The following is a 12,065-nucleotide window of genomic DNA, read 5'->3' as shown; positions in this document are numbered from 1 at the left end:
CTGGAATAACTGTACATACATATAACCCCACATCAGACGGTGTGTTGCGTGCAAGAGCTATGCCCTATGTTAAAGGTTATGGTTACAATAAGAATTCGAAGATCAAACATACACAAACTGTGTCCTGCCAATTACACTGAGAGCCTGTCTTCTCTTTCCATGACCACTATCAGTACCCTAATTAAGACCGTAGGCGAGGATGCGCACAACAAATTGTATGTTCATTGATTTTTAGCGAGGCTGTTTTCGGAGAAAACCCGAGGTATTGTCATAGCCTGCTCGTCGTCCGCCGTCCGCCGGCTTCGTGCTAAAACCTTTACATTGGCTCTAAAATCAAAGTGCTTCCACCTACAACTTTGAAACTTTATTTGTAGATGCACCTTGATGAGTTCTACATGCCACACCCATTTTGGGTCACTAGGTCAAAGGTCAAGGTCACTGTGACCTCTAAAAAAAAAAAAAAAAATCTGACAACTTTCACAGCCGAGCGTGGCACCCGTTATGCGTTGCTCTTGTTTATATTTTACCATGGTTCCGAAAATGTTCGAAAGTTTCATAATGGCACATCATATTTGCTATTGCACAAAACACTTACACTGCCACCTACAATCATCAAATTATGTGTAGGTTCCATGTAACACATTCAACATGTTAACTGTGTTTTATGAACATATATTGTTCCTCAATTAGGTTGACTTTTCTTGACATATGTAAAAAGAGATTAATAATTCAAGTCCTCACATTGGTTTCAGTGTGTAGATAGAGATACATTGCTGAAGTCCTCAAAAGATAAGTTATTAAGAAATTCACACACAAATGCACATACATATATAAATATAAAAAAGCAGACAGGTGTCATTATACCAGTATTTATATAATACTGATATAAAGGCTTTTGTCAGAATATTGGTAGAGTTTGTATCATAAACATTACAATTTTATTGTTTATATTTTGTAGGAATGCTGAAGAGCAACAAATAGAAACCGATGACTTTGTAGAAGATTCATATGATTATGATAATGATGCCGATTACATCTCATCAGAGGAAAGTGACAGTGATTGTAAAGGCACAGTATATCCAGAACGAGACACAGTGAACATATACGTTGAGGAAAGTTTAAATGTCATACAAGGAGATGGAGACAAAGAACAGGTTGAAATAGGAAAATCCAGTATCAAACTAGTGAATGTACAGAAAGAAACCATACACATAGCTACCTCAAAGAATACTAATGTGTGTAATTTTAATTAATGCTTTTGCAATGCTTTGCAATACCTAAATATGTATAAAGCCAAAATGAAAACCTCAAGGTGCTTTAAAAAAAAAAGAAAATTAACATTGTTGATAAAAAGCTGCCAGCTTTAATCTCCTGTTTGTTTACATTATGTTTGTTTTTGTGCGTAGTATACATTCTGTATCTTAATAGCGTGTAACAACTAGTCCTCCATGGTGCAGTGGAAGAGAACTCGCCTGCAGATCTGGATGTCTTCAGTTGGAATCCTTCTACTGGCTTAGTGTTTTTTTCCTAGAATGTTGAAATTCAAGAAATGTTTTGATAATACACATTGACAGCAAAAATACAACGTTTACATGTTGAAATTAGTGATCAATCTTATTGCATTGTTATATTATATTTTTGATTTGATATATAGTGTTATTTCTTATTCTGAAATATTCGTATTGACTTACCCGTCCAGCATCTTTAAACAATATACGGATCAACATACAAATGTACCTAAATAGAAAAATAACCTAATCTGTTTAAATAGCTTGGCAAAGTGCTGACCTGTTTTACACAATGAAACACATTTTTTGTAATATAGGTTTTTAACTGTTAATTATGGTTGTGGTAGATGCAATTGAGTTAGAGGCTAAAAATGAAAGTGGCATGGCTTATCTAAAAAAAATGTTGTCCAATCCCTCCTAACGTGCAGTTGGCAGATCATCACAACTTGTAAATGAATTATGAACCAGTATAAGGCGCTGTCAGTCGCTATAACACGTTGTCAGTCGTTGATTTTCGTTGATTTTGAGTATTTATGCGAGTTAAAATATTTTAGGTAAGAGTGAATTAGTATATAAAATAATAGCCAATATAGTATCTCCTTTACACGAGTGTTGATTGAGTAACCATGCTTTATGGTAAAATATTTGTTCAGGATAGATATGCTATTTGTCTTGCATTGTATTTATTATTGCTTCATTTCAAACATTTAAAATGTTCTCCCTTATTTTGACACGTTGTGTGTTATGTTAAATAAATGTATAAAATGATGATATTTGTGTATGTTTTATCTTACAATATACATTTTAGCTCACTCTGGGAAAGCATGTTTCAATTATCATGTTCGTTTAATGTTGCCCTAGAATAGCCTGTGCAGTCTGCATAGGTTAATCAGGGAAGACACTTTCAGCCTAAACTGGATTTATGCTAAAACCAATGACTTCCTTGAAACAAGAAATTCTATTAAAACACGTCAAGTGCTGTCCCTACTGGGGACTGCAAAGGCTAAATGGGATAACACTACGTACATGCATTAAGCCCTGTTTTTCCAGAGCGCATCTTATTTTTTATATTGCCAGTTCTCGTGTAAAATTACATGCTCTTGAGTCTGTTTCCTGAATAGAACCAGTCATTGGCTGCTTTACAACGATGGGAAAAAAGCGTGTGTAATAACCTCCTTTTTTCCATATAATATTTTCATCTTTTTTAACTCTTTCAGTGCTGGAACCGAATTTTGAAGGCCTTTGCAAACAGTTTGGATCCAGATGAGACGCCACATAATGTGGCGTCTCATCAGGATACAAACTGTTTGCTATTCTGATTGTATTCTTTGAAAAAAATCGAAGAAAATGCTAATTTTAGAAATTCAGCAGACGACATTTATGCAGACGACAAATTTCCCAGCATGCAAAGGGTTAATGATGAAAGTTTACTTTTTGGCTGAATGGTAAGTGGGGTGCGTATAAACTGTCCATGGCTTTCAGTAACTATATGTCTCTATCTTGTCCCTTTTTAAAGAAAACCTGGTTCATTTTATTTTGTTCCTTTCACGGTCAAGTCTCAAATAGACTTATTTTTTAATTTCACTTTTTTTTTAAATACCAAATTAATTATTAGTCATTGATGGAGATCTAAACAACCCTCAGTTTGGATCGAACCCGTGACTAACTGTATCCGATAATTAAAACCAAAATCTTCATCCGCGAAACTAAATGACTGATTGACTGAGTGAGTGAGTTTGTGATTGAGTGAAGGAGTGAGTGACTGACTAAATGAGTGATTGATATGCATCTATTTAAAATGTATTCTTAACCATTAAGGCATAATAATGAACGTATCGAAACTTCTGGAAATGCGTCCCTGGGTTCTCCCTGTGCTTTGTATTGGAAGCTTAAAGTTATATTATGGGCATCTAACAGTATGAAGGCGTCTATCGCAACCGTTGTGTTTATTTCTGGTGTTTTCACTTCATATACACTTATATTTGTTAATGCAGCATCAACATACTAAAACAATATGCTGGAAAGAGCAAAATAATCCATTTGAATGTCAACCGTACTTTCGTTTTGACAACTGACGACAGAAATGATTCGATGAACGATGTGAGTCTAAATGTAGTTTTCATGCAGATTCGTTCATACGACAGTAAGACACAATTTTGTTTTACGGATCGTTTCGGCTTAGAGGACTGGGTGAGTCATGTAAAATATAGAAAATAATACATATTTTTTATAAACAACTGGTAGCAAGATGAGTTGTAGATAATGGGTCAGTTACCACATTTTAACTAATTCTTTTGACCTGTTAATTCTTTTCAGCTCAATTCAACAGTGAAAAAATGCCCATACTATCACTTTAACAATTGTTTATATTCACATTGTCTTGTTTATCTATTCATCCATTCATTTATTAACATGATCGTCCGTGTTAGTGAGATAAATAACTCTCAAATCTTGAATGCAGCGATTAGATGTAATGAAATGTATTATTTTCCGGAGTTCAAAATACAACAAATGCTTACATATAATGGTTAGACTTAACCACCAATCAGTCAAACATCAATAATTCTTTAAGGGGTCCAGATATCGGAAAAGTAGCACCGGAATCGGATTCAGGAAGACAAAATCACATAGATTGGACCATCTTATTGTTTTATTTCCCTGGAATGTAAGGTGTACTGGGTTTTGCGCTTCTATTAAAAGGGTGCTGCATTCTTATCGAAATGCACAATTTAAACTCAATAATTCTTTAACGAGTCGAGATATCGAAAAATTAACACCGGATTCGGATTCAGCGACAAAAATTCAGAGAGATTTCACTATCTTATTGGTTGATTTCGATGGAGCGAACGAGCTAGCGAGCGAGCGTATTTCATTTGTGCAGGTAAATAGGACTGCGTGAGAAAAGGGTGCTTAATGCAAAACATTTTTTCATTATAACTTTTTTATTTTAATTCTTTTTTCAATTTCTTTTTCAAACTTTTAAACAACACTATAAACTGTTTATGTTTTATTGAAAACAAAAAAAAATATTTTTTTTTCATTATATGATACATATGTATTTTTTTATTTATTTTTTAAAAATTGATAACTTTTGAACGGCTGTAGATATCTTAAAAATTCCAACGAATTCGTGATCAGCGTGGTCATAGGCATATAAAATTAAACATCTGTTTATTTTATTTCAACGTTATTTTTATTTTTTTTATAAATAAATAATTTATTTATGTTTTAAATGTTACGGACATAACATTCCGCATCTATCGCTTCAATATCATGTTCTTAATTCTATCGTACAGTTCTGCATTATAAAACAAACGTTTACAATATAGTTAAGAAACTAAATCACTCGCATCATGCCAACAACTGAGTCTGGGATTGAAGCCGGATCGCCTTGGTGAGAAGCGTGTATACCAACCACTGCGCTGAAAGGACATGCACATGTGTTTTCCCAGAGCGAGGCTCATTTTGTCTTTCAAATGAATTGTGCTGATGCAGTACTTACTGATAAGGATTTCTTGACAGCTGATATATAGATATACGAGGGTCGCATGATAGGAAACATGGCTTAATGCACACGCTAATCTGGGACGACGCTTTACGCACATTTTGCGACTCATATCTAATGCAGGTGTTTCGAGTTTTAACTCGAAAAGCAAAATAGGTTTGCCGAATGGTTTCCATGGGTGAGTCTTGGCCCGATGTTCTACAACGCGGTCGTTAGTTTCGCATCTCTGACGACGACATTATCAGTGTGTTCTTTAAAGTGATATTATGGGCATTTTTCACTGATGAATTGAGCTGAAAAGAATTAACTGGTCAAAAGAGTCCAAGTATCTGCAACTCATCTTGCTACCAGTTGTTTATAAAAAAATATAAATTCGGCGCCAGCCCGATGAGCGGAAAAAAAACGTCGGCCGCTGATCGGACGGTGATCGGTGTCTATTTGTGACTGAGGTTTTAAACTTTGTCACTCATCGGACGGCGGACGGCTCCGACGTGTCCAGTCTTCCCGATGCATGGAGATCGGACACATCGGCCGGCGACCGGATAATTTGTGACTGAGGCATAAAGAAGGTGGATTATGAATTCCAATATGTCAACAGTTGTGAGCGAACCTGAATATTTCTAACGACCTATAAAAGTGTGTTTTGAATATCTATTTATGGTACACACCACCTCTGCTCATTATTGTCTTAGAACTATGACATGCAGATTTACGCATGTATTGACACTATTACTGATATTGGGATTCGCTTACAGCAACAATTTTGATTTCTTTCGGGATAAGAATGGTTGAACCCATGGAAACCTGGAGGTAAAAGACTGATTTTAGCAATATTATTTTAAAGCTCGATTATGAGCTGATGTCAAGCATCAATGGCGATGTAACAAATGAAGCACACTGTTAAATAATATCGATTAATTAATTGGAAACTTTGATCCAGGTGTCTGCGAATATATGTATGTGTTGTCCTTTAAAATCTGCACATTGTATGTATGAAGGTCCTCGCGTTGGAAGTCCTTAAATTGTCCGAACTTTTCCAGTGTGTGATATATGCAAATGAAGGTCCTCATGTTGCATGTAGTTGTCCAGTGTGCGATATATGCAAATAAGGGTCCTCGTGTTGTATGTAGTTGTCCAGTGTGTGATATATGCAAATGAAGGATGTCCTCGCTTCGATGTCCTCATAAATATAGCTAAGTGAGAGAGGACCTCGAAGTGTTTTCTGTGGTTACTACTGCGTGTATCATATTTTTGAATAGAATTTTTTCTTTCCTATCTATATCTGCGTATTTATAGATTTTGTAGTAGAGAAAGGACAGCGTTATAATGATGTCCTCAAAAACCACGTTAAAGTCATGGTCCCCGGAATGGTACCTATACAAACAAGGGTGTGTGTGTGTGTGTGTGTGTGTGTGTGTGTGTGTGTGTGTGTGTGTGTGTGTGTGTGTGTGTGTGTGTGTGTGTGTGTGTGTGTGTGTGTGTGTGTGTGTGTGTGTGTGTGTGTGTGTGTGTGTGTGTGTGTGTGTGTGTGTGTGTGTGTGTGTGTGTGTGTGTGTGTGTGTGTGTGTGTGTGTGTGTGTGTGTGTGTGTGTGTGTGTGTGTGTGTGTGTGTGTGTGTGTGTGTGTGTGTGTGTGTGTGTGTGTGTGTGTGTGTGTGTGTGTGTGTGTGGTGTGTGTGTGTGTGTGTGTGTGTGTGTGTGTGTGTGTGTGTGTGTGTGTGTGTGTGTGTGTGTGTGTGTGTGTGTGTGTGTGTGTGTGTGTGTGTGTGTGTGTGTGTGTGTGTGTGTGTGTGTGTGTGTGTGTGTGTGTGTGTGTGTGTGTGTGTGTGTGTGTGTGTGTGTGTGTGTGTGTGTGTGTGTGTGTGTGTGTGTGTGTCTGTATTCCTAACATGCCGAGGTAATTCATTGAAAAACACACCCACGTACTGAGGTACCAAAAACTACCGAGGTACTTTTTCCCGTTACCTCGGAACGTGTACCTCGCCAAACGCTTGTCATTACCATATTCCACATTTTCGGCTCGTTTCCACGGGTACCTCGAAATAACGTTGTAGTACTTTTGTGTGTGTCAGAGTGTGACCCCACACACTTGACGTTCATCTCTGATATTTGGTTGGTTTCTGTGGTTCCCGTCTTGAAAAGCGGGAACAGAATAGCACCAACAGGGAACCATCGTACCAAAACCGACAAACTCCTCACAGCAGTTACTTCCCTTAGGCATGCGCCCGGTCATAAATCCGAGGTAGGAGCACACACCTACTGTTTTCAGACTCAAGTTTTTACATTTTTTTTCTTACAAAAAAAGGATCCTGTTTTCAGTGTTTCTAGTGTGTTATATTTAATAATATAACATTATCTTCTACAGTGGTGTAGGTTTCAGCTGATGTCAGTGGATTTATTAATAAAATAAGAAAATGAGGACAACGCCCAAGAAGAAAGTGGTTAATAAGGTGAACAAATGTGATTATTTACTCTTTTTGAAAGATTTCATTAGAACTGGTTCATGTATCACTGAAGTATATGTTATTTCAGTTGTGCATATTGTTCCAATCTTAATATAGAATGCTTATATGAGGACTCGGCAAGTAAATTTATTTTTATATTGTCATATATTTTCGTGACCCAATGAAACTGTCAACAGTGCTGACAATAGTTAATGAATTGAAATAAAGTGATATAAAATAGATATTTGCTATTATTTACAATTATCATGAATGATTTTAATCACGAGAGTGGAGTTTTTTCTACATGTACTTCATGATGACCATAATGTTGATTGACTGAAAAGTGTCAATATAAATTATTGTTAACATTATCATGAACAAAGAATGAAAGATTGGCTCCAACTTGTTTCACGCAACGAAGTTTGTGGCGACAACTTTTTTTTACCCGGTGAAACCCCTGTGCTTTTATATTTTGTATGTATTATCATCTACAAAGGTTTCTAAACTTAAACCCCTGTGTATATGCTTACTTAAGGTAATAGTGATATAGCACTACTGGTATTCCTAGAAACGGTGCTTATGTAAATAGCGAGTCTGTATAACAGTGAAATGCATTTCAAGAGGTAAAAACAAAAGTATGATATATCAATTAAGATTGTCATTATATTTTGTTTAAAACTATTTATTTTTCAGTTTCCTGGGCCACGTAATTTGATTTGTTTTTATTATTCGGCGTTCATTGATATGCATCTATTTAAAATGTATTCTTTACTATTAAGTAACAGCACTATAATAAGCGTATTGGGTGCATAATTTATAAGCACGTGCTCATAGCCAGGTGCATTCCGACACATTGCAAAATTTTATTTCAGAAAAAGCTCGTACACATGTCGAGGCCATGCCCCATCTGTAGCCTGCAAGGTATCACGACGCTGTATGCGAGGGTCAGCGACTATATCTGGGAAGGTGCCTGACTCCGCCACAGCGTACAGGTCAGCAACCGTGTCCGGGTATGCTGCCGGTTACAGTTTGGCCAACCCACTGCCGCCACCACGCCCAGAAGAGAGCTCTTCGGAGGACGAGCAGACACTGAACACCTTCCTCACCCGGGAGTGCTGTCTCAGCCTCGGCCCGCATTCCCGCGTCATGCTTGGTCGTTAAAGCTGTAAGTAACGAAGATAAAAAAATATTATAAAAATATTAATATATTATACATTTTGAATACTTAGGAATTATATTAATCAGTTGTAAGTAAAATTGTATGCAATTTCAAGCTGTAGCATAGAATATCATTCAATAATATTTGTTACAGTTTCGATTGTGGAAGAATTCATCATGCACGCGGCCACGTGCTGTCGGGGGCAGTACAACGTGGCGAAGCGTCTGGAGTCCAAGATGAAGCTGAACCGCTTCCTGGCCCTGAGCGGGTAGACTGAGGGGGCCATGTTGGCGGACATGCTGGTGTGAGGAGGACACATGGAGGTCCATGACAACTACCTAACCAAGACCTACCAGCCAGGAACAGTTCGATCCGCCCTGACAGTGGTTTGGGCCTTCTTGAAGTGGGCCGGGGACAGAAAGCATGCACCAGCAACAACGGTGGAGGAAGTAAGCTTAGACATAGGATTTGATTTGATTATGGATATGTATGCATTTAGATAAACGATGCATTATTCTCGAACCGCACCATTTACAATTAATAATCCTTTAACGGGTCAAGATATCGCAAAAGTAGCAACGGATTCGGGTTCAACGTGACAACATCATATAGATTTCACTATCTTATTGTTTTATTTCGATAGAATTTAAGGTTTCCAGTGGTAGTTTTTTAATGTGTTTTGACGTTCTGTCAAAAGGGTGCTTAATGCTTTTTTTGCAAAACAAGATAATTATAGTGATTATAACTTTTTTTAATTCTTTTTTTCAAAAATTTAAACAAAATTTGTAACAAAACTATAAACTGTTAATGTTTTTAAAAAAAACAACATTATATATGTTTTTTTGTTGTTTTTTTGTATTATTAAAACAAAAACAGTTTATAGTTTATTTTAAAAAAAAATATTTTTTTTAATTTCAAGCGTAAATAAAAAAGTTATAATCACTTAAATTATGTTTTGCATTAAGCACACTTTTAAGTACTCGTTTTTTGTTTAGTTTACATGAATTAACTTTGTACTCTTTTCCGACGGCTACTTATTCAGCTGAATGTTTTTCAGGCCGATTGCACTATCCATGGCTGCCTGTCAGCCACACGCGTAGCTCTGCCCTCCGCCGCCGCCCCGGAGCAGCAATCACAGCGTGAGGAAACGATGGTAAGCTTTACAGAGAATCAAACACGATTAACGATTAACATTCTCAGATGATGACGACACCATATGGAAATGTACAATAAGCTGCTGATTTAATTATTTATATAATCAATTCGCATTGCAGATTTCTTTACAAATATCGAATGTATTTTCTTACACGTGTTTTATTTATTTTTAACAGTACGATGAAACAGATGGGCATGATTTCACGCATCATAGCGACGACGACACAAATGTCCCTATGCCGTCGGTCGCCGCCCTGGAACCTGACCCTGAAACTGACACTCAGGCCCTAGACTTGGAGACCAGCCTGACGGATTCCCTGGTAAGCTTAATAATGCTTAAACACGATTTACAATGATAAGATACATGAATGTACGATAAGCCAATTATTTGTTTACTTATATAATCTATACGCTTTTCAGCTTTCTTAAAATATACGAAAATACATATTTACACGTATTATGTCTATTTTCTATAGGGGGAAATCAAGGATGCCCAGGGTGCACTGGATGATGCCCAGTATTTCCAAAGGCAGGAGAGCGAGTGCAAGTCATCATCATCCTCATCGGTACCGATCCGTGTCGTGTCCAGGAAGAGGCTGCGACAGGTGTCCTCCAGTGACGAGGAGGACCCATACACAACCACGACCACGTCGCGCATCAGCACGGGGAGCAGCCGCCATCGAGTCTCGGAGGACGAGACTCGCGAGATATTGAACGTTTTTGCTGATGAGATTGCGAAGTATGTTGACATGGGTAAAACCGTGTCCATCTTAGATGTACGTGAGAAGCGTACACCTAAGATAGCTGCGCTCTCATAAAAACAACTCCGTGAGAAACTACGAAATATTGTGAAAAATCTCAAGTTACGAAAGTCTTATATAGTTGCTTATCCATGAGCTTACATTACCCGTGTCGGCTGACAATACTGGTTTTTGTACCCAGGAAACTGTTGTATATATTTTTTTTGATATGTTCTCGTTGTATTAATGTATTTCTGTGCCAAGAACTCGTTTTACCCAGGAATGTGACTTTATTATGTTGTACATATTGGTACTACTGGTTCTACTAACCCTACCCAGGTAAATTACTTGATTTACTGTTATATATAATCAATATATACGCATGCATAATTAGTACTGGTTCTGCCCAGCGTTTTTTGTCTGAAACTATTAAAATAATACACACATCAGTGTATTAATATTACAGACACTCACTTGTTGTTATCAATATTGCCTAGGGATAAGCCACAAGACTTCAAACACAAAAGTGCGAACGAACTTACAATATTATTTAAGGGCTGAATGTATCCGATAATTAATACCAAAAGCTTGATCCGCGACAATAAATGACTGATTGACTGAATAAGTGACTGAGTGAGTGACTTTGTGATTGAGTGACTGACTTTGAGTGAGGTAGTGATTGAGTGAGTAAGGTAGTGAGGAAGTGAAGGAGTGACTGACTGAGTGATCGAGTGACTGACTAAATGTGTGAGTGACTGACTGACTGAATGAGTGAGTAAGTTACTAACTTGCTCACTCATTCAGTCAGTCATTTATTTCAACAATGTATAACACCAAATAAGGCAATACAATTAAAACACACCTATTGCCACAAGTTATGTTATCATTATATATTATTGTGGTCCTTGTGTTAATAGACAGACTGAGCCTAAATTATGGCCCCAAGCTTAAACCGATTCAAGCAAAAGAAGTTCGCTAGTTGGGAGGATCCTAAAAAACAATTTTTATTTTTCAACTTTTCTTGAATATTTTTTCACCATGATCTACTCAAATAATATTAAATATTAGGCAGTGGCTAGTCGTACGGCCCCGTACGGCTAGACAAGAGGCTAGCCGTACGGCTCTGTACGTAAAGCCTTTCCTATGGAGATTGTCTAGCCGTACGGCTTATAAAGTATAGAATTGTCATTCAGTGTTGTTAATCAGTAATAAGTTTGTTTAAGCTCATAAAAGTTTAAAAATTCTTCATCTGTTACGGCTTCCTTGTAATACGGTTGCTTACTATTTGATTCTTTAATTAGTCGACGTTCCTAAGTAAGGTGTGAAAAACTGTTTTAAAGGGACTGTCCAACAGATTAAAGCGTCGTTCGACGCGAATTGATATTTTGGGAAACTACGAGGATTGCTTATATAGCTAAAAAATACCTCCGGCTTTGACGTGAGCGTGGATGATAGAGTGGTAAAAACGAGAGACATTTTACTCCAAGCTTCCATGACTCTAGGGGTCAGTGGTTCTAGCCCTGTGGAGATTTACGTTTTTTTCTTCTTTTTTTAA

General features: G+C 37.2%; 2 protein-coding genes across 18 annotated transcripts in view; both read left to right on the top strand.

Moving 5' to 3' along the window:
- Positions 1-1,376, top strand: part of LOC127851468 (plexin-A2-like) — a 203,150-nt gene extending 201,774 nt beyond the window's left edge. For all 16 annotated transcript variants that reach the window (XM_052385271.1, XM_052385276.1, XM_052385278.1 and 13 more), the window contains one exon: positions 959-1,376. The gene's annotated coding sequence lies outside the window, so the exon portion shown is untranslated. The remainder of the gene's footprint in view (positions 1-958) is intronic.
- A 2,267-nt stretch (positions 1,377-3,643) lies between these two features.
- LOC127851469 (uncharacterized) lies at positions 3,644-10,864 on the top strand. 2 transcript variants are annotated; one of them, XM_052385282.1, is made up of 6 exons: positions 3,644-3,698; positions 8,329-8,621; positions 8,769-9,064; positions 9,673-9,768; positions 9,947-10,090; positions 10,247-10,864. In XM_052385282.1, the coding sequence occupies exons 3-6, from the start codon at positions 8,933-8,935 to the stop codon at positions 10,586-10,588; spliced, it is 714 nt and encodes a 237-aa protein (XP_052241242.1). In that variant the 5' UTR covers positions 3,644-3,698; positions 8,329-8,621; positions 8,769-8,932; the 3' UTR covers positions 10,589-10,864. The 2 variants fall into 2 exon arrangements, with proteins under 2 accessions (XP_052241242.1, XP_052241241.1); XM_052385281.1 differs by lacking the exon at positions 3,644-3,698 and adding an exon at positions 6,729-7,462.
- The last annotated feature ends 1,201 nt before the right edge of the window (positions 10,865-12,065 follow it).

Source organism: Dreissena polymorpha, chromosome 11 (assembly GCF_020536995.1).
Source record: "Dreissena polymorpha isolate Duluth1 chromosome 11, UMN_Dpol_1.0, whole genome shotgun sequence".
In the NCBI taxonomy this organism is placed as follows: domain Eukaryota; kingdom Metazoa; phylum Mollusca; class Bivalvia; order Myida; family Dreissenidae; genus Dreissena; species Dreissena polymorpha.
Note: the sequence above shows the minus strand (reverse complement) of the source record. Positions and strands in the feature narration are given on the sequence as shown.